The sequence below is a fragment of the Hyposmocoma kahamanoa genome, unplaced genomic scaffold (assembly GCF_003589595.1).
Source record: "Hyposmocoma kahamanoa isolate Upper Pololo Valley unplaced genomic scaffold, ASM358959v1 78, whole genome shotgun sequence".
NCBI lineage: Eukaryota > Metazoa > Arthropoda > Insecta > Lepidoptera > Cosmopterigidae > Hyposmocoma > Hyposmocoma kahamanoa.
The window spans coordinates 5,394,292-5,418,772 of NW_020653945.1; the positions used below are offsets into that span (position 1 = coordinate 5,394,292).

At 37.1% G+C, this 24,481-nt stretch overlaps 1 protein-coding gene across 1 annotated transcript in view; it reads left to right on the forward strand.

The window, feature by feature from the left end:
• The first annotated feature begins 19,396 nt into the window (after window positions 1–19,396).
• LOC113233271 (chymotrypsin-2-like) overlaps window positions 19,397–24,481 on the forward strand; it is a 48,323-nt gene continuing 43,238 nt past the window's right edge. The window contains exon 1 of the mRNA XM_026468329.1: window positions 19,397–19,763. Coding sequence (XP_026324114.1) covers window positions 19,397–19,763 — 367 coding nt within the window. The remainder of the gene's footprint in view (window positions 19,764–24,481) is intronic.

Below are 24,481 nucleotides of genomic sequence, written 5' to 3' on the forward strand. Positions count from 1 at the left end.
CACGCTTGGGGTCGACTTTCAGTATGATGTAGTGGAATATTCCGTCAGACTGCGTGACCTGCGAACGGGCCAGCTTAATTTCATCTCGATGATGCATTATGATCGATCGTTTTTAGATCCGAGGCGTCTGCTTATTAATATTGATAGTGAGTAATGCTTTTACAGCCGTTTGTTAGTACATGTCAAGCTGATATGATATAACACTATCATAATTTCTACTTGATTCACGTCAGCCTGTAATATTTATTTATTTAGGATATTCCACATAGAAAACACTACACATTAACACTTAAATGCGAGGCACAATACCCTATAAAACACCTATAAATTATAAATACGCCCTATAAAATACCTATAACATATTACAGTGGTTACTTGGTAATTGAGGGTCACAGATGTTATTCCCATTGTTTTTTTTAAAGTACTATTTTTATTTCATGTCTTTTTTTGGTGATAAATATTTTATAGCAACATAGTTAATTGATTACTCAAAAAAATAAGGTGTTAAGTAATTTACCTCTGATTAGGGGTTAAATAATGAAACATTACATCAAACTTAAGGAAAATCACAGCATGCAACGGCAATAATGTAATATATAATAGCTGTTTGTTATGCAAGACTGGCAACGTAGTCAAATCGCGACGGAGGGAAAATAACTTTTTTTAAACTAATTATAAAATAAAAAACGAACAATTCGTTTGATGGTCGATATAAGACTGATAAATTTTAATCCAATATTCTTACTGCTAAGCGCCTTATCTACTATAGACATGCAACTATGCAGTTTTGGGTGCAGGTGCATTTATGATGACCATGCCATCTCTATAGGAGTGAGACTGTGTAACTACGTTGTTGTTTGTCGCGAGTGTTTGTATTGAAACCTGAGCAAGCGAAGGAAACTAAGATTTATTCAAAAATAGATTCCTGAGCGTAGCGAAAGTTTCAAGACACGAGAAGCAAAACAACTTTGATGCCGAGCGAAACACACGACTTTTCACCTCACTACAGCGAGGAAAATGAAAGAAAAACTGTTGAAAATTACATCAGTTTTTTTAGTCAAAAGAAAAAGTTTATCGTTGGATGCGTTCTGAATTTACACCTCATCAATTTTTATTCTTGCTCGTACTTTTATTTTGTGTGATTAAGGTATTATTGAAATTATTTTTTTAGTACTTCAACGAATTAAAATAATTTAATAAACACAATTAGTTGTTATTGCCAATTTAATGTTAAGAATAATAAGAATAAAATATACCAACGGATTTATATTACATAAATAAATAATGTACGACAAACTCTGTAGTTGAACGTGTCATTATCGTTTTCTTTTTCATCGAAAGAAAAAGTTAGGTGCACCACGTCATGTTCGAATTTCAAAAACCTTTTCAATGCGTGCAAAAAACGCTTTCTTAATACAGTTGCTCAAAACGTGGTATTTTTCGTACTACAAATCGTGCTGAAAGTTGGATTTTTCGCACTAGTGCTTTTACTTTTCCATTTTTTTTAAATTTACTGTTGTTTCCAGTCTTAACCATAGAACTAAAGAGGTGGTATATTTATTTAATATTTATGTGCTTTGTGACGTAAGTCATTCGTCATTAAAACGTATGTTTACTTACAAACATCTTATTTGTTTAAATTGCATAAGTGTTTTATAAATCAGCAGGTTACATTTAAAAATACCAACATATTTTCCATAAAGATGGCTGATTGAGCATTAACAATGACCGGAGTGAATATCCCGCGAGACCGCTGCGCGCCGCGTCACTAAAATAGTAATTTTAATGTAGGTGAATACTGGCAACAGTTGCCATTGTACTCTGAATTTTTCAGCCAAAGAAATAAAATGTGTATTTTTAATACTGTTTTATTTTTCTTTCAATGTAGTTTTTTCGCAAATGCATTAAAAAACGTCGTTTGATACACGTGCGGATTTGTCATTTTCACTTGTCTCGAGTCTCCTCGCCTCGGCTCGACTCGACTTGACTAACTTTCCGCACTTGTATCAAAAATACCTACTGCCTGCGCACATTTTTAATGAGAAAAAAGCCTTTCCGAGCTAGTGAGGTGAAAAATATTTTAATCTGTGCTTACATGTAACAATTAACTCTACATATAATGTATTTTAGTTATAATACTCGTAATTAATTAAAAAAATTAAAATTATAAGCAGAGGCTCGAATCCGGACCTCTTAGTGTGTAGGAATTTATGTGCAAAATTTAATTTGAAATTTGCCATAAGATTTTCGGTGTAGGAAAACATCGTGATAAACCTGCACGTCGAAAAAGGTTCAAACCCTCGGTAGACGTGTAAAGTCCCCAATTGGGCCAGGGTGGCGTACAAGTGCCAATATCCGAAAGTCGCCAAAATGCAAATGCGTTATTTATAGCAAGGAGGACAGAATATACGCATAGCACTTCACACAAATGACAACTCCCTCTATTCGTTAGCCATTTTGTAATATTATTACGTCTCTTGAAGCATACCCAAATATTCAAATCTGGAAATTTAACAAAAGAAAAAAACGGTACTAAAATACGTGGTATACAAACAACAGAAACACAAATAAGCCAGTAATAACATTAAAGTACATCTGACTTCGTAACCCAGTATTTTACGTGAAAAGGGTTGTCTATCTTATGAGAAACAGTACGCCAAATAAGCAATTTTAATGCTTGAATGTCTCGTAAGCTATACAAATGTAGCAATTGTATTTTTAACCCCTCAAAGCTTAATTAACTTTGGGTTACACAAAAATATCCTATGCCAATGTTTTCGTACCAAGTTATATCGTTAAGAGTCTATACTACCTAAAATGGTTGTTTCCGCATAAGGCTGGACCGGAATGGAAGCAAATTTTTGTAACGATATTGCACATAGCATTATGAACTTTATGGGCAATCGCTCGAGAATGTACGCGTATTCCGCAGAAGATTTTGGCTTGTATCTAGTTTGTACATTACGGAATTGACCACAAAGTTCATTGTTCATGTTAAAGCTGAGAACAAATAAGTAATGAGAACGGACACTCTCCGCCCCTCCCTAGCTTTAGACACCGCACCACGCCACGCACATTGATGGTCACATTGCCTGGACAAGTACAAGGCTGTCGGCGAGCCGTTTTCGCGCTTTGATGTTTGAATATAGTTTTCATTTATTCATTACGAAATTTGTACGTTAATATATAACATCATTTTACGTTACTATTTATAATGGTAGTGAATTGTGCCGCGTACGGCTGCTTATAATCATCTAAACGGCATAATAAGATGAGTTTCTGTCGTTTTTTGAAAGATGAAAGGAAGTAAATAAAAAATGCCTGAGACTCATTCAGTTATTGTTTTCTTTAGTGCGGAGTAATATAAAATACAGATTTATTATATCAATATAATAAGATGCCATAACTTCGTGAGTTAGACAAGGGTTCCAGAATTTTCAATTTGTATTGCCGATAAATATTACGTGGTAAATATACCTAATTATTAACTAGATAATGATAAAGTTGGACACGCAATCTCAAATACTTTGGTTACCTTATTTAAAAGTTCCTATCCAAAATGTGACATTTTAAGTGCTTTTAATATATTTTTTAAGTAAATCTATTAATATTATTCTAGTTAGTGAATTAATAAAAAATATAACATTATATCGATATAAAATTTTTAAATTTAATTAATACGTAATGAACATGTATAATTATTACACACATTCACGCGTGTGCAGATAGCGCTTTGCTGTATGTATAATAGTAGGTAAATAATTTTCCGTTGTATGGAGTGTCCGGGGTGTGGTTAAAGTTCATGTTATGTACAATATCGTTACAAAAATTCGCTTCCATTCCGATCCGCCGCAATGTAAATTGAGCCTAACAGTGAAAGTGTTGAATCAATTACTTTGAAAAAAACGTGTAGTAAAATTAAGGATATACACTGAAACACTGTACAATGTGAAAACACGATTCCTAAAAATGTGCACGATAGAAATAAAACATAAACTTACTTCGAAATTTAGAAGAAAATCGCTTTATTTAGGTACTTCACACATGCCAATGTTTTTTTTTAAAAAAAAATTATATATATTTTAAAATTTCGTTTGTAAAAAAAATAAATTCTGAAATCTAGCCAATGTCCCCGCCGCTCGACCCAAGCAAAATAACCGTATTAGTACGGGAGAAATTTGAACTCGAGCTAAGGTACTATCGACTCTATGAAATGACAAAGAGTCAAATTTATCCTACGCACATATTGCCATAAATCACAAACTTTTATTGTATAAAATTTAGATATACATTACCCGATGCTTTGATCTTAATTGGACCCGATTATTAAATAGACAACAAATGACATGTAACAAGATGAAACCCGCAAGAAATTCAATGCTGGGGCGCCCGCAAGGATCGGCCCTAGAAAACACATTATCCCTTGAATTTGATAACGACCTTACCTCCACGCCTCTGTGCATATAGTAAATACACAGTGTACATCTAGTTTGTTCGTTGAGTAACAACAGATGTAGATTCACTGAAGAGAAAAAACAATGATGCAATCAAAACTAATTCTTATTTACTTTATTTTTATATTTTAATTAGTGTACATTAGTGTGAGTGAACTGTTGGTGTTCAAATCAGGTACCAAAACCTATTCAGCGCCAGTAGTCACTCTAAACGGTAGAGAACTCGAGAAAGTGACTAAGTTCAAGTATCTGGGTCACTGGGTCACGGAAAATTTAACAGACGATGTTGACCTGGAGAGAGAGCGGCGCTGGCGGTTATGCTGGCCCGCAGGTTTGTACGGTGCTCATACGAGGTTAAAATCACCCTTTTCAAAACATACTGCCAGACCCCATACACGTGCAACCTGTGGAGCGATTACACTAAAAAAGTGTATACACTGCCTAGCGTGTCCAATTCAACAACGCTCTCAGGGATTTGTTGGGGCTGCCTTCACACTGAAGTGCCTCAGGGATGTTCGCAGAGGCTAGAATTGATAGTTTTCAGGCAGTCGTTCGCAAGATAGTGGCATCCCTGTTAGCTAGAGAGAGAGGCAGCACCAACAGTCTTCTTAAGGTGGTAGCAGAGAGGACGGACAGCGTAATCCTTAAGTATTGGATGTCCATCCTTATTCATGAAAATGAACACTTTACTTTCTACTAACATAGTTGTAAGCTTAGAATAATAACGCATATAGTGATAGTTTCATATCAAACGAACTGTCACAAGTGAGGCAAAAATCAAATTCATGTAGGCTAGTTTTAGTAGTAGGTTAATTTTCGGTTTTAGTGAATATTAATACAAAAATACAAGTTGAAACGCGTTACTTCCTTGTGGAATGTGATGTTAGTATCTATTTTATGTTTGTCTGATGTATTTTTACACTCATTTACCGCACATTTCGTCATTTTTAGCTAAAATTCTTGATCTGTTCGCGGTGCAAGTTGACCTTGAGCACTGAAGGCCCGCGCGCTCGTGTAGGCCCTTTTGGCGCGCTTCAATTTGCCTCACTTAGCGTGTGCGGACTACGTTTCTATGCGTTATTATTCTAAGGTTGTAGGTACGTACTAACATATGGACCTGTAACTATCTGAAATAAATTGTTTTTTTTCGTTTTCATTTTATTAGACCTCCATCTCTTACTTAAGCAGTAGATTGTGAAAGAGTTCGTCCAGGGAATAACAGTAATGTGAACATTACCGCGTTCCGACTTGGAAGGGTAAGGTGCTGATCACTTGGTGTGTTAAAAAAAATCACACGTGATATAAAGTGACAAGGAGGTCGACGATAGAGCATGCTCACCTAAGAAATCTCTGTTCCTTCTTGTTTTAAATAATAGTGTTCTGGGCATAAGTCTGCAGGCAGGGAATTCCAATCCATAGCTGTTCATTATGTACACATATACAATGAATGGTACATTTTTAACCGAGTTCCAAAAAGGAGGATATCCTCAATCCGACTGTATTCATTTGTGTGCACATCACGCGATTATTCTGACATTTGTGAATGGATTCTATTCTCTCCCATAGCACGCCCTTCTGGCGGAAGTCTTCAGTAGAGCCGTGAGCCGTGGTCCGTGCCCACTTGTGCGCCCTCGGGCCCGCTACTTAGTTTTAAGTTTATTTTACAGCTTATGAGCCTTCGGCTCCGCCCCCGTATCCGGTGGCGCAGTTAACTACAAAATATCCTTCACAAAAAAAAGGTGAACGAATTTGTGTGTTCTGTCTTTTGTTGCAAAGGTATAAACCTCAATACCGGTACCATTCAAACTTAAAGAAAATATTCCACCTTTTTTATAACGACGACGTTTCACGATACCTACATTAAATTTAAAATTCAATTTCGCTATCCTTAACAAAAAAGTCTTATGAACTTTTTACATAAATCTACTATAGAAAGTAAAACGTTGTTGTGATTTTGTGATTACGAAAAAATTAAAAATATATAAATAGAAAGTCGTTCTGAGTGAAAATTAAACAAGAATTAACGCTTTTAAAAAGAGCTATATACACACACGCTCCAACCGGTGAAAGTTAAGTTATTATAAGTAGTAAAGTAGATGTAAGTATTAGTAAAAAACGTGATGCTGCACATAAACGTCTAACAAGAATACGCGAATACGTTAACGAAAAAAAAATGCGATAGAATGTTTACCGGCAGAATGCAAGACGGTATTTGATTAAATATTCGATAGGAAATATACCTGCTTACTAACATTAACTAGATTAAAAACTCAATAAAAACTTGAAAATTATTTTTTTTTATTTAACTGCCTCCGTGACCGAACGGTTACCACGTAAGACTGCTACACAGAGGTCTCGGGTTCAATATTATATGATAATATTTGTAAGGCCTGCCTACATCTATTTCTCTCTTGAGTTTGGGTGTAATTTGTGGTTGTCTATGTATGTGTCCATGGCACCCGCGATACAGGGTTTCCCTAGTGCGGGGCTATGAGTGTGTGCGTTATAAAAAAGTCAACGTTAGTAGATGTAAAGGTACCTCTTTGAATGAAGAAATAAATTTCTCACAGACGTCGCTATGGCATAAAATGTCGTTAAAAACCAAAAACAAAAATGTGTAACAAGCACATACAAAATTCCTAAAGTCCGTTGGTTTATTCTGTGGCTTAATTCGCATAGCGTCTAGCACAATTTGCTAGAAGACGTCGGTTCGAATCAGCCTGGATTGAAGAATTTTTTTCTACAGTGTTCGATCTTCGTTATCATTATATTATTATTTTTTTAAATAATGGCTTCAGGATGCTGATGGAGCAAGGCATGATTCACTGATCAGCAGAAACTAACTTCTCCCACAAATTTTCACGCACTAGCTTATTTAAAAGTACACAAACATAGATATAATTTTTTTATTACTACCAATTTGGACCATTGTAGTCTGCTTTCTGAATAAAACAAAAATCATTGAAATAAGATGATTTCAAACAGTCTAGCAACGAATGTCTTTGTGAGCCACGAATGGCAAATAATATGGTAAATAGTTGTTCAGATGGTCATTAACACTTTCCCATACTTAGATAAAGATCTTATGATAAGTCGCATGTCTCACATATCTTAGTAGCAGTGGAGGTCCTTGGGAAAGAGTTCATCCAGGGAAGTACTGTCACCTTACCTATTTCTGCCGGCAAGCAGTAATGTCAGCATTACTGTGTTCCGGTTTTGAAGGGTAAGGGTGCTGGTGAAATTACAGGCACATGGGACTTGTCAATTTACATCTCAGCGTGACGGGCGCAGTGGCAGTGCCCCTAAGATCTTTGAAATTTAAAACCCTGAGTGCCGCTGCAACTGTTATGGATAGGCGTGACGCCTACCACCATACGCACGACTTCTTCGTTCTGTCGCTTGATACCAAATGATTGCGCCGGTCCTTTGTGGGTTACACTGAAGGGACTTTGTAAGTAAAACCTCCTTGAGACTGCTGACTTGACTTTATTTTACTAATTTTTGAAAATACAAAATAATTGATGTGCACAGTCCGGAGATTAGCTACGCAATTAAATTGAAGAATGTATTTTCAGTGGATTCGCGCTCCATCATTTGTTCATCATTTTCTTCGTCTAACATTTCTATCTGCGACTGAATATCCTCGAAGTTGCAAGAGAGGTCACGCATTTTACTACAACGCAAACGCAGTTCATTTACTTTAACTGCATTTGTATCTTTGCATTCTAATAAAGGCGATAAATACTTTTCAAATAAAGTTAAACGTGACCTTATGTGGCCTCTTTGCTTAATAAGATCCTTTAAAGTACTCATTTTGTCGGCACAACAACGTTACTTTTATCAAATACAATACGAAAACAAAGTATTGTAAACAAAGATATTGCTTTAGACAATGAATAAGACAGGTACGTTACGTGCACGATGATAGATAACAAACTGGTTTGCTGTGGCCGGCCGGCGGGGCGGCGAGTTCGTTATTACTTATCACAGGAACGGTTCAGATGCTCCTCGCTTGCTTAACTTGCGAATGTGCACCTGGAATGTTCGGCAAATATTGTAAGAATAATGTTTATAAACTGTACTTCGACTTGTAACTGTATTTGGAGAATACTTCTATGGAACACGAAATCACTCACAACAAAACTATTAATTTGTATAAAAAAAAACAAAGGAATATTATTCGTTTAAGTGTTATAATTATATTCGTTTATTAACACTTAATCACTTTGATATTTGATTATATTAAATGATTAACGTGTAAATTGCAATGAATTATATGTTAATTTTTTTTTTTTAAATGTGGGTTGCTTAGAAATTTGTAGGATTACTAATTTTACGACTTTATTCACACAAATTTAAGCAAATATTAAAGGGATAGGTTGAAAATTAAGGATTGTTGACGCACTTCCCTCGGAATTATGGCTGCAGCTGGATACTGGCGAGTTCCTAAGGGATCTGTCCGTCTCGGAATCACGTTGTTTCAGGATCACGTCGGGGTCACCAAATGATACATAAACATAAATACACATACATAAATAGACATAAAAAACAAAAATAGAACAAAAAATAGAACAAAATTTAAGAATATACAAAAAAGACTATCTGCGGGTCCGATTTGTGAAAGTAGATCTAAATTGTCACAGCCCGACTGCTGTAAGGCTGATTTCCATCAGAGGTATGCGACGTGTAGTGTATAATGTAGAAAATTACTTTTAATAACACATACTTCAATAGATACTTAAGTACTAATCTAAAGTGCTTAACAGTAATTATACTACAAGCTGCTCTACATTTACAAGTGTTACACGGTCTAATCATTCAGGTTTTCCCTACTCTTAAAATCAGATACATTCAGAAGCATACTCTTTCTAGAATACTTACCTCAAAAGCATTTACTTTACCAAGAGGATGATTTAAAAAACCTGAGACGTGTCTGCTCTGACACACAAAACTGACAAATCTTAAACCATCACAACGTTGTCATGTGATTATTTTAACTAGAGTAATAGAATTCAGCACTTTCTGAACAAATCTCAATAAAAAGTTAAAAAGGAACTATTTTGGATTAGGCCGCCTGTTCTTGACAAGCAACGATTGTGTAAAAACTTACATGTTTTAGTGTTTTAATTGTATTCAAAGTACGTAAGTCCAATTTGGTATTTAACGTCAGATCAGACCGTATGTAGCCCATAGACTCTGAAGAACTTCATCCTAGCATTCCCAAAATATCACAGTCAATTGCGCATAAACTTTTCACACTGTTCGAAAGGTCACAGCCTGCGGCCTTCTCGGGAGATTAAGGTGCCTACAAATAAAGTTATTTCGGTTCTAATGTAACGCTTTGCGCATCGAGAGTTTTGCTTACCCAAATGGTACTGTTAGGGTCGATTTACACAGCGTATTCTATTCTTTGTGTACGGGGTATTATTTAGACTATGTACAGTCGGTGCTCTAGGGTACCTGACCCCCGTAATATCTTTTATTTATAATACAAGTGACGGGACGTCAAGTCTTGCACGTGATGATAAGCTAACACAACAGAACATTGCTAACACTCTACAGATATGAGCACCTGCATACTGAAGATGCTCAAATGCTGAGACCGTCATGTGGGTTTACCTCAGGAAATTGACACAATAGCCTTGGCTACACCCTTAGAACTGTAACACGATTTAAAGCTCTGAGTGGCACTGCAAATGTTATGGACAGGCAAGTAGCTTACCATGGCGTACGACTTGTTCGTCCCGTAACTTGATATTATATTTCTTTTATAATATCAAGTTACGGGACCTTTGCGTGGCAGTCCAGCAGGGTAACCATTCGACCGCGAAGGCAATTAGATCTGCAACAAGCACATAGAAAAATTCATAAGGTCCGTTGTTCGTTCCGTGGCTTACTTGGCATAGCATCTGGCACGGTTTACTAGAAGACGTCGGTTCCAATCCGGCCGGATCGAAGGCTTTTTTCTAAGTGTTCGATCTTTATTGTTAATAATTATTCATAAATGATATTAAAGTTCGAACATCGACTTGACAATTTTGAAGCAGCCGTTCTTTCAATGGTAACTGAACTTATCGGTTTATCTAGGGCCCATTGAAAACCAGGGTCACAGCCTAGTCTTGGTAGTGACTTTAGCTGAATGGGATCCTATTCATACACCACAGCCGCTGACATGTCAGTATAGTATTATCTAACTTGTTGTTTAAATGTTGTTACGCTGTGTTTTGTGTTATATCTGTTTTATTTATATTAGTCTTTTTTATGTGTCTTTTTTATAATGTAGCATTGCAATAAATGGTTTCTATTTCTATTTTGTCACAGCTCTTATCGTGTAATTTTTTATTTACATTTACAATGAACCTGTGCTTTCGTGTTCGTTTTTGTTTATGTTACGTCTTAACTGTGTAGAGACCCTTATTTTAACTTGCCTTTAGGTAAACGGCCTAAGTTCAACGTGCTTTATCTGTGAATGTTCAGAGGTTTTACTTCAAAAGTTCAACTTATTGTCAATTGCTTTTTAAGAGAGATATATCAAAAACTGTTTGTGAAATGTGAAAAACAATTTTCGTTCCCTTGTTACTTATTTTCTATTTGAATGAGTTAAAATCTCGCAATCGAAGAAAAGCAATATTTGCGAAAAGTTTTTCTTAAAGCTATATCAAGAAAGTTAGTCCTTTGTACAAAAGATGAAAATGTAATCTACTTATTAAGTCTCGATTCTGCTTGGAGGTCAAGTTAAATAAATTTCCTTTATGATAATGTGCATCAATTTTAATACCACGTCACATTTTATATTAGAAGTAGAGCTCTTTGTCACTGTCCTTAATTAAATTCCTTAACAAACATGCACTTAGAAAACGTTTGCTCGAGTTGACTGCAAAAGTGCATGGACATTCTAGGAATGTCCATTTGCATCAGAAATAAAAAAATATCGTAAGTTTTTACTTTATTTTATTTATTTTTTTATTTTATTAAGGGTACTTACAGCTGGACTTTCACAACATGGATTTAAATATGATTAACCAGATGCCAATTAAAAGCTTCCACATACGAAAATAAGAAAATAACATTACAATAGTACAAGCTAACAAATCAATGTACTTTAAATTAACTGCGTCCGTGGCCGAACGGTTATCATTCTGGATTGCCAAGCAGAGGTCCCGGGTTCGATTCTCGGGCTGGGAGAAATATTTGTATAGCCTACATTTATTTATTTCGTGAGTTTAGGTGTAATTTGTGGTAGTCTATGTGTGTGTTCATGGCACCCGCAATACGGGTTTCCATAGTGCGGGGCTATTTAAATGAGAACTCAACAGCCATATTATCATTCACTCATCACATCACTGGTCACATGGATACGTGGTCATCGGCTATGCGAGGAAATTTATAAAATCATACCGTGGGAACTTAGGAAACGGTGTAAGAAACACAAACTCAGCTATACGTAATTAACTTTTAATCGTTCTTTTCATAAGTGGTAAAGAGTTGAATTTACATCTGAAGCTAAGGGAGAGTGTAAAAGAAGGAACTGAATTACATGACATAATTCCGCCTTTCCATCACCGGGTGACTAGACGTAGAGTGGAATTCTCTGCCTGCAGACTTGTTCCCTGAACGTTATAACTTGAGCCTTTTCAAGGCGAGAGTGAATAGGCATTACTTAGGTGTGCATGTTCCATCGTCGACCTCATCGTAACTTTCCATCAGGTAAGATGGAGGTCAAATGCGCACTTATTTTTAATAAAAAAAAAGGAACAAGGTCTATTTTTTAGGCACCCTTTTCGTAAAGTATAGGTTCGTCTCAAATTCATCATCATTTCGTGATATAACTATAGTCACCACCATCACCATCAACCCATTTACCCATATGTCCCACTGCTGGGCACGGATCTCCTTTCAGACGAGGGTTCATGCCATTATCCGCGATTCTGGCCCAATGCGGGTTGGGGACTTCACACGTTTTCCGAGGGTTCACACCTTCTTCAACGAGCAGGTTTCATCACGATGTTTTCTTTCACCGAAAAGCTTCACCGGATTCGAACCCACGACCCTCTGCTTGAGAGGCAGTAGGTCAAACCATTAGACTACCACGGTATTTAACAAACAACAATAGCCTCTATTCACATATTACAGTAATTAACTACATTCATCATCATCACCATCGTTAACTATAGCCCGACTTTACCCGCAGCTGAATAAAGGCCTAATTTGTGCTATCTACCACATTCTTGCTCACGAGTTCACCATTTAAACAATTTATAACCCGACTCGCTTCAGGACGTTCCAAGTTTCTGTAACCACTTCTTGGCGAACATTCGCTATATACTTATATTCGCCTGGTTTTATCATACTAACTAGCACTTTGTTAGTTAGGAGCATATATATGATGTAGTTGTTAACTTCTATACTAATTTATTCCTTATATAATAATAATGTCATTATGTCAAATGATGTTTAAACTTGTGAGAGTACTAATAATAATGGTTTAATTTTCTCGACACGGAGGAACATATCTTACATGAAGACACATAACAATAATGAAAATGTTATAACCATTATGAGAGGCTAAAGCTTATATTAGACAACTAGAACTATGTTACAGCTCACCAGGCAAACCTATCCTCACCTAAAAGACAAACAATTGAACTGGTGTTGAATAACAGTTGGTATTGAATAGCAATTTATACTATTTATTGTTCATTATGTGGACGTTCGTGTTTGCGTGTGTGCGTGTGTGCGTGTGTGCGTTCGTGCGTTCGTGTGTTTAAGCGTGCGATCATGTGTGCGTGCGACCATGCGTATGTGCGCTAGAGCATGTATTAGAATAGAATAGAATACGTTTATTTGCCAGAATACAGTAATTACAAAGGTCTTAAGTAAAATTAGGCACACTGTATTCAACCTGCAAGCAGATGTGCAAATATTAATGAGATTCAATGTTTCTTTAGTCTCTATAGTTTCTAATTAATGTAATGAATTTGTAAATTCTAAGTATTCTTTATTACTATAGAAGCAATGTGTCAAAAGCCATTTTGTCAATTTTAATTTAAAAGTATGTCCTTGTAACAATTTAATTTCGTTTGGTAATTTGCTGTAAATAATTATACACATGTTGAAGCAGTTATTCTTATAAATTACTTTATGGCAGTGAGGTTGGTAGATTAGATTGAACTAGTTTTAGCAATCTATGATTAGTTTTTGGATTACCGATTATGATTTGCACTGCGTACGCTGGATATGAAGGTTTCGGATTTCGATTCCCGGTAGGACCGATTCGGGAAATAACTTTTCTAAATTGGATCAGCAGCTTCATTTTGATTGCCTCTCCCGATCGGAAACTGCGTCTTTTTAGAGTCGAGGCGCATAATAGCGATTCACAACTGGCCGTTCGGAAACTTTTGACATTTCAAATAGGGACTATAGTTGATTTAACTCACAAATTAGAAAGATATAGTAGGAATCAGCCTACGGGTGAATTCAATTGTTTCATTATTATGATTGTTTCATCATTGCAAGAATGGACAAAACCCCTATACGTAACCCAACAACTGCGGAAAATGTTTGTATAAAAAAATGTTGTTTCTTCTTGTGACCGCTAGGGGCTCCATATAATTGCCATATAAAAATTATGAATTCATTTCATAGTAAAAGTGTTAGAGGCATAGGTTCAAAGTTTTTTCAGTTTTTTTTATAATACCAAGTGACGGGGCGAACAAGTCGTGCGCGTGGTGGTAAGCGATATGCCTGTCCATAACAGTTGCAGTGCCACTCAGAGCTTTAAATCGCAAATATCTTAGGGACACCGCCACTGCGCCCGTCACCCTGAGACATAAGTTAACAAGTCCCATGTGCCTGTAATTCCACCAGCAACCTTACCCTTCAAAACCGAAACACAGTAATACTGACGTTACTGCTTGGCGGCAGAAATAGGTAAAGTGGCAGCACTTCCCTGAACGAACCCATTTACAAGGAGCTCTACTTACTGCTACTAAAAGTACTAACCTAGTGTTTATGTTGTCTGTGGTCGTAACTTTCCACACCCAATATACGTATTTGTTACATTTATAAAAGACATTGTCATCTTATTGTCTATTTGTACATTAGGTACCTCCATTACTTTTTTTTTACTATGCCCCTTCAATTATCCACGTAATCAGCATAGCCTATTTCGAAGCATCAGCCGCAAGAGGTTTAATTCATTTGTTAATTTAGACTGGCATTATCCTGGTTATTAGGTAATTATATTGTCTTTATGAGTATAAAGGACTGGCAAGCCATTTAGAACTTAACACAATAAAATAAATGATGTCTCTATTTATGAATAGATACAACGTTTACAATCTATAATTACCTAGAGAAACATTAGCCCCATTTAGACAGTTACTGTACCGCGCGTGATCAGGAGAGCAGAGGATTACGCGCGGGAAAGCCTGCACGCGCAATCGCGCGCATTTTCCTGTATGAAGTTTTTAAAGCTAAAGTTCTTGCATGCGCGATTGCCCGTTTGTCACAACGAAAAGAGCGTCCGTGTAAAGGCTCATCGCGCAGGACAGACCGCGTGAAACTCGCGTGTGTCGGAGAGCGCGATTGCACGCGCGACTGATAAACGCAATCGCGCGGTTTGAAGCACATTCAATATTCAGAAATATTTTGTCAAACAATCTATTCAATTCTTTATTCATGGTCGTATGATCAGATCTACAGAGCACCTGCACTCAAATGATAAATAAGGACAGTAGCACACTGAGTTTTTTTTACATTTTGGAACATTCGTATGGCAAGCGGAATAGAATTGGATTTGAATCACAAGTGTAAAGACTAGCGCGCTGTTGACTGTGCATTTCATATTTCATATTCTTCACACAGTTCGTGTAATAAGCCTTATTGTCGCAGTATGCTACTGTACTTACTTATCATTTACGCACACGTGCTCTGTGGAGCTGATCATACCACCATGAATAAAGTATTGAATAGAATGTTTGACAAAATATTTGTGAATATTTTTTTATTTTAGTTATTTATATTCAGGTTACAATGACCCATAAAATACATTATCTTATAGACTAACATACGTAACAATACAATAAAACATTAGATGACAAATTGTTATTTACACCAATTGTCTGCGACGTGTGACGCAACGTGGGTGTCCGGTATCCGGCCTCGGAAACGTCGTTAATGACACCCCTCGGCCAAAACTCATCCTTCATGAAGGTCGACACATGTTGAGTTGGTATTATCACCACAAATTAATTAAAATTACATTGAGTACATATTGAACGTGCTTCAAAGGTTAACTACGTTTCTCTAGTTATTTATAGGTTGTAAATGTTGTATCTATTCATAAATAGAGCCTTTTTGTTTTATTGTGTTAACTTCTAAACGGCTTGCCAATTTTTTATACTCCTAAATGTGCCCACATCTCATTTACTGCCTCCGTGGCCGAACGGTTACCATCCTGGACTGCCACGCACAGTTCCCAAGTTTGATCCCCGGGCCGGGAGAAATATTAATATGTGCTACGTCAATGATCTTATATATAAAAAAGTGCCTACATTTATTTATCTCGTGAGTTCGAGTGTCATTTATGGTTGTCTATGTGTAGGTGTAGTAGGTGTGTCAATTGCACTCGCGATAAAGGGTTTCCCTAATTATTATATTATCTGTAAAATGACAACTTATTAGAACAGAGGTTTCAATATTCTGCAAAAGAAATTAGTCGATAACTTTTATATCTTATAGGTGAGGTACAAGATTTCACATACACGTAATTTACTAGTACCAGAAGAGCTCCATGTGAAAGATTTCGTACTTTTATACCTTACCTTTTTTGCCCCCAAGCAGTAATGTGATCATTACTGCGTTCCGGTTTGGGAAGGTGACGCCAGTGCCCCTGTGGCATCCCTGTAAGTTGCTTGCGGTGACGCACTGTTTCAAAGCACCGTGTAGCATATCGTCCTGATTTATATGTAGTACAACGCAACGTTACAACGCAAAGTCTAAGGAAAGCATCGCTTTTATCCCGTGTCGATAAGTGTGGTGATTCCCTAAAAGCCCCTTAAACTGGAATAAATATCGTATTCAATTCGTCGAATTATTTACAGTACTTAGCAAGTACAAAGAGGAAACATTTTATTTTCAGAATTGAAATTGTCATAAAGGCCACAAAAGGAAACGAATTGTATGTACCAAGGCTTGTCACCGGGTATTCACGAGCGAAAAAGAGGGTCATTAATCAACATTACCACTGCTTTGCCGGCGTTTCGAATCATTTGCGGACGTTTACCACATTTCAACGGAAAACGAAACAATTTACTGTAGATTTTATCTTTTTAAATACATTTGAAGCAATGGATTGAAAATACGCTTTTTGATATTCTATTTACTTATGTTCACATGAAACATGATATGGCTATGATTGCTTTTCATTTGCTTATAATAAAGACGGCAAATAAAGACTGTGTGAGAGAGTGATACTAGCCACGTGGGATTTGACAACATTATTTCTCGGAGTGACGGGCGCAGCAGCAGTCCCGTCACACCTTTGCAATTTAAAGCTCTGAGTGAAACCGCAACTGTTATGGGTGAGTATGTCATACTTGCTCTTATGCTATGGATATACGAAGTCTATCTGTGATGGTAGATGCTTCATAGGCGTAGTCAGTCAACACATAGACATTGCTGCTTTTAACCTGAATGTGTCACTTTCTTTAAACTCGAATCACCGAAGGCACGTAGAACGAAGAATGACCTGGACTTTTTGTACAAGATCCTAAATGGCCAAATTACCAGTCCCGACATCCTGAACCAAATCAAAATAGGCGTGCCTTATAATTATCCTAGATAACCTATTTCTAAGATCCTGCATTTGCCATTGAGTAACAAATGTAGGCCTCAATTCACCTATTAATAGAATATGTAGAAGCTACAATGGTTTGAGAAGCTTGCTGACCCTTTATCAGTATATAAGCACAAGCTAACATCACATTTTAAATAATAATAAAATTAACACTACTAGTATTCTAGAATATAGTATTATACGTATATTTCATTGTCTACTATCGCTTCTATTTATTCGCTTTTATTTTTAATTTATGTAAAAATATATTAACAAAGTAATTTTTTAAAAAGCATTGTGTAGTTACGTTTGCGATATTGTTGTGAAATTGAATATAATGCTACCCAGATTAGCGTTATTCATTTAAGTCATTGAGAAGAATCACATCTTTTCTGGTCGATAGAGAAATAAAAAAATTCTTCAATTACTTTGTAACGAGTGAGAAAGACGGCAATAGTTGTTCTTTAAGAGCAGTAGTCATGCGCTGGTTGTGTTTTTACGTTTACATCTTGTAAAAATTGCTGTAACGTATGTACATATATGTATAGTGATTATATAACGAAAGCTGAGTACGACTGTAATTGTCATATGTATCAGTCCTAGCCTCATGTCTAATTTTTGTTGATTGTCAAATACATATGATGTTGATGTGCCTAATATAATAAAGAATAAATAATTGTATCACTTAGCCAAGACCCAAGGAGGGAATAAAAGAGAAATATAAATTCGTAGCACGTAATCAATTAACGAACGAGGTACAATCAGGTTTCTTTTTAAACTTCCTTTTCGTTTCAAGTGAAATAAATGAAAATTTAAAAACCTGCCTAAGCGTACAAAAAGTCATTAATTACTACCGTTACTTTCGAAACAAATTCATGGAGTTGTCGTTTGTGGGCAATTTTAACGTGGGCTTTACCATTATTGGTTTAAATAAAGTGGCGAGGCGTGCTGATGGACCGAAGCGACAACGGAATGTTGGTCAAGATTTTTTGGGATAGTAAGGTGTTTAAAATAAAAGTGCTTTTATCACATAAAAAATAGCTCTTAGCAAAAAAAAAAGCGCCCAACATAACTATGCAATAAGCTCCCACAAACTTCAAAAATTCTGGAGGGAATTGTCAAGGCTATTGATTATAAAATGATATTACACTATAAGGAATATTAATTATTATATTAACTATTAATTAATATTTAAGTAAATAAAATTAAAATAAAGCACACACTCATAGAAACCCTGTATCACGGGTGCCCTGGACACACACAGAGACAACCACAAATTACACCCAAACTCACGAAAAAAATAAATCTAGGCAATACAAATATTTCTCCCGGCCCGCGATTCGAACCCGGGACCTCTGCATGGTATGGTAACTGTCCAGCATGTTCACCGTTCGGCCACGGGGGCAGTATTTAAGAGTCTAATTACAAACTAATTGTCATTAGTGGCAATACAGTGATTAGAATTTATATGCTTACATTTTAATACCACACAATATAATGAATTTAAATTTTCGTCTGACATCGAATAGAATTATTACTTAATCTGGAAATGTATAATTTAATATTTTACAAACTAAATCTTCAGCTTTATTATCAATGGCATAAAAGCTTCTTTTTATTAGAAAACGCAAAACGAATGACGCAATGCAATTCAGGTTTATATTTATAGTTCATATTTTAGCCGGGTTGTAGAAGGCATTAGTTACGGACGAGAGCGTCCCCCGTGTAAGTATATTAAATTACAGGTAATAAATTGGCAAGTAAAACTGATAGACTTCAATTTCCTAAACACGGATAGAAAACGCTTTCGTTTTTTTAACTATTCCTATATAAAAATACACAGTTTTTTTAGAAAATTTCAAAAAAAGACTTCTTCTAATCTCGATTTAAAAACTTGCAAACGAAATAGTTTTATAACCTGAGGTATGTGACAGAAATTATGAGATGTCGATTATGAGTTCCGCGAACACTTAGGTAAGTACGCGTGTATATCTTAAGGGCCAGTCCCACATCATTCTACATAAGTTTTGTTTATAGTGCCCCTCCCTATCAACCTCTTGGTTATGCCGACCACTTAACGAGTCTCCCTCTACGCCCTATCCCTATGCTGATGACGTACCGATACAAAGTGCACGTCATCCAGTCTCCGTTAAAGCACCGAATGTCCCCGCATCCGATGCCCGGAGGCTCTTGTAATAGAGGCATGCGGCAGACATGTGCCTACCGCGTGCGCCCAATCCTCCTGCGACGGATCGGATGTGAGAACACATCGTCTTCCCTCATCCGCTCCGCCGTCTCCTTCGCTCTTAGCACCGCCTCGCAAAAGGCGGAAACTGCTTTCCACGCCCTGTCGCTATCGACCATAGCCTTGACTACGACCGGCAGTGACAGGTCGCTCCCAACCACGGAGATCATGTTGGATCGTACGTCGCCCCATGCTGGACATTCGGTGCTACTACCTTCATACACTGGTATGAAGGTAGAGTAATATCCTAACTTATTAATGTACATTTTATGCTATTTCAATAGAAATAACTTATGATATTCAATTATTTTTGAGAAATTACTCCAATGTTTGTTATTACTATTAATTAAGATCGAACACTTAGAAAAAAATTCTTCAAACCGGCTAGATTCGAACCAACGTTTTCCAGCAAACCCTGCCAGATGCTATGTCAACTAAGCCACGAAACGATTTACGAATTTTTGTATGTGCTTGTCTGATCTTTGGTTGATTTTTGGTTTAGGTTTTTAACGACTTTTTGGCGTAGCGCCATCTGAAAGAAATCTATTACTTCACTCACCTTTACAGTTACCAGCAGCTGTCAAGAGATGTCGCTTTTATCATTGTAATTTTTAAGTTTTATTGAATGTCATGATGTTTGAAAGGTATGATAATATTTAAATGCCCTTGAGACCGACCTCGAAGCTTCGCTCTGCATTTCTCTGTGTCTTAGAGCATTGAAGTTTATATCTCAATGCAATTCTAATAGCATAAAATTTAGACACATTAAATATGTTTAGGGATCAAGCAAATCAGATAGGAAATGAAAGTATTTTTCCGGATTTAAATCGCGTATATTTATTTTTCAAACAAACCAACGTCCATCAACCATGGTCACGGTCGACAGACAATATACTTACTCAAATACTTCAGACATGGGACCTGTAAAGGAGCCGAAACGTTGGTATGTTTGAAAAAACAAACCAAGTTTTCGGGCCCTTTACAGGTCCCATGGTCACTGTTGATGTACATATGTATGTGTAACAATGGAAATCGAGTGCGAAAACCTAAGAACTCGATACTGGTAATCAGGTTTTTTTTAATGAATTTTCTTCAGCACGAATGGATTTTTTTTTTTGATGAATTTTAATTTTTAAATGCAAATTATAAAAATTATCACAAAGTTAATGAAAAAACCTGATTTTCACTAATAGGCTAAAATGTGCTTGACCCCTAGACACTTTTGATGTGTGTACATTGATAAATTGAATGTCATACGCCTTGCCATCTGTCGGTTTGCGCTAACGTATCTCTATACGAACTTCCTTTAGCGGAGAGCGCAGGATAAGTTTTGATCCCTTTCATCTTTTACCAACACGGCAAACGCTGTAGTACAAATGTCAAAAACAATACTACACAAACTCCCGAAGGACAATTTTCGTAATGTACAACCTTATTGTATTCACAATATACTAACGTAATATTGTAAAGACCACGGGCGGACGTGACATCTAGAGTTCATAAACTGTTTTGACAATTTCGCTTCCCGTTTGGCGGAGAACCACAACTCACTGTGGCGGAAAAAATGCCCTTAACATAAACAGAATAACAGTACTATAACGAAAAGAGCTGTGTTGTGTGTCTATGTGCATGTGTGTTCGGGTGTATGAGCGTGTGCGTGAGCATGTGTGTGTGTGCGTGTGCGTGTGTGTGTATGTGTGTGTGTGTGTGTGTGCATGTGCGTGTGCGTGTGCGTGTGCGTGTGCGTGTGCGTGTGCGTGTGGGTGTGCGTGTGCGTGTGCGTGTGCGTGTGCGTGTGCGTGTGCGTGTGCGTTTGCGTGTGCGTGTGCGTGTGCGTGTGCGTGTGCGTGTGCGTGTGCGTGTGTGTGTGTAAAACACGTTTTCAACGTCATCGTTACTGAAACTGTGAACTCAGAGATGAATAATTTTCTAACCCGTACGGGTCACTTTCCGTAATACATGAACTGGTTTAAACACCTTAACCATGTACGTATATCATATATTACGTTAACAGCTCTTATCACTATCTCTGCTGCTGTTCCATATTTAATTCTTAACAGAACCTTCCAAGCTTTATCCGGTTGTGTAAGTTAGTTAGTAAGGGTAAATTAATGTTAGTAAGGGTAAATTAATTTTGTTTTGTTTAAGTTGATAGTAATTATTCGCAAGTCAAGCCATAACTAACTATGCGATCGCAGCAGGAGATCGGGCATTATCTCAAGTGTCACCGTAAACCCTATGGCATAATATAATGAACGTAAGTTATAATTTCTGAGTTTATCATTGGTGGGTCGCATAAGTCGTATGTATAATAATATATATATATATATATATATATATATATATATATATATATATATAGACTAAAACAAAACAGGTCCAAGTATACTACCCCGTAGAACACCATCATCATTATCATCTCAGCCCCTTAACACCCACAGCTGGCCTCCTCTTTTGCAGGCCAGCTCAAGCGGTCCCGTGCGAGTCTCATTCACAGCCCTCCGGGCACTCGGGTGATATCGTCCGACTATCTAGCAGGTGGTATGCCTCGCGGACGTCTCGCTTCCACCGGGTACCACTCCGGGTTTTACTCCAGAGCTGCGATACCTGTTGTATAAAGCTCGGGTCCGAAGCAGCATGGAGTACTGTTCGCACCTTTGGGACGGCTCTGCCAAGTACTTGCTCGATGCCCTAGATGGACTGCAGCGCTACGCCTTCCGTGTTGTCAACGATCCTCATGTAACTGAGCATGCGGAGTCGTTACATCTTCGCAGAGATATAGCGTCTCTTAGCGTATTCTATCGCCTGTACCACGGTGAGTGCTCTGAAGAGTTATTCAACCTTATCCCTTCCTCTCCTTTCCATCAGCGGACCACCCGTGCCGAACTGCGTTGCCACAGATGGACGGTCAGTTCAATACCGTCCCGCACTAAAAAGTTTGGCAATTCGTTTTTATGCCGAACCATCAAATTGTGGAACCAACTCCCGGCGCATGTATTCCCTCCCCTCTATAACATCGGGTCCTTCAAACGTAGTGTGAAGAAGCATTTGGCCAGACCGGCAAAATGATAGTGACGGAGTGAAGATATTTGTGTTTTCCATCCGTTACTCTCATCTCTGGACTGTATTCGCACTTTCCATCAGGCGCGGTGCAGTCATTTTGCCGAGTCACAATAAAAAATAAAAAAAAAAATAAAAACAATGCCATGTTCAACATTTTTTGTAAACAAAATACATAATATAAGTAACAAATATTAGTCCAAAATTAATGTTTTCATTCTTGAACATAGGGTTTAAACAACCCGTATTCAAAACAAAAGGAAAGTTTCTCTATTGTAAGCATAATAATGACTTGACGAAGAACTGCAACCAGCATGTGTCTAACATCTTTGGCAGAAAAGTTTCTATGCCATCCCATCCTATTGCACTGTTTTGCTTAAAGAGTTACCACACCAACACGGCATCGCATTAAGTCGGTCAAAATAAAATTTATGTCAGCGAAAATGATGTTGTGCGTTTCGGCTCATAAGACGCGATTCGACACAGATCGGCAACGTATCTACTTTCTGCGAATTTCCGATCCCATCCGTACGAATCCGACAACCGCTGATCGGCAGCGTTGACACCTGAACTATGGTGTGGGAAATCAAGTAGTGCATCTTCCGGCTCGAAGCGTAATGTTGTCACTTTATTTTAATTGTAAGCGTAATTTGATAAAAGAAAGGCGTTCATCAGAATATTCTCGTACTATATTGAAATAACCTTTGTTAAATGCAGTACCTACTTACGTATTGCTATTTTTACACCAGCATCGACGATTGGTATCTCGATAATGGAAGTATGATTAACAAATAGATGAATGAATATATAGTATATGAATTAATGAAACGCTGAACAACTGTGAATTTGAGGCACTCTTGTTCAAACAACCGTAACCACAACATTAAAAAGTCGATAATTTATGTCGTTTTTTTAAACAACGAGCAAACGCTTCAATTCTTACATTACACCGCGCTATGCAACGCGAGTGCACCGCGAGATTATGAGTATGTGTGTATACATACAAACCGCGCTGATGATAGACTCACATCATTATCGGTGTTGAGAGCGTGTAATAGAATTCAGCACTTTCAGAGATTCAAACATTTTGATGCCAAATATTTCACCGTTGTACAGAAATGAGTAGTATAAATTACTTTAAATCATATTGAATGATATAATTTAAAAAATACATCTTTTGGCGAGACCCCATTGCTGAATCACGTTTTATTGATATTATTAAAAAAAAATTAGTGCACATTTGTCCTCCATCTCCCCTGATAGAAAGTGAAGAATGCCAAGCTTCCAGGCTGCCTTTTGGCCATAGATTCTATTCGTCTGCCGAAGTTCAAATTGGACGACAGGACCATTCCAAGTAGCTGGAAACGGTCGGTTATCGTTATGGATACATCACGAAAAGTCGGAATCAGATCAAAGGGAGTCCGTTTTGTAGAGAATAGACATACCTGCGTTTTGGTAGTGCTAAATTTCACAAGTTTGGCATCGGTCCAACCGGAAACTGCCTTGCCTTAAGACTCAAATCCAAACGACTTTGTTTTTGCCTTTGATACTGAGAAGTGCTATCATACCCTTCTTAGTTACATACGTCGGAATGTCGTCAAAGTTATTTCTTATGTAGGTAGTGTTCTACAGTAGTCTTTAGCAGAGCTCCACGGCAACGTTTCAGGGGTAATTAAAATGTATACCTCATTACATACGCACTGCGGTATATCCACGCATTTGCATAACGCTCGTTCCGTATGAATGTGTTTTATAAGTTAATATAGAGCTGGTAAAGTGGGCGGGTTTGCTAGTTTAATTAAAGAGGCTATCTAAGCTCATGTTAAGAATGACATTAAGAAACGGTAATATAAATAACAAACATTTTCGTAAATTGCAGGTTTT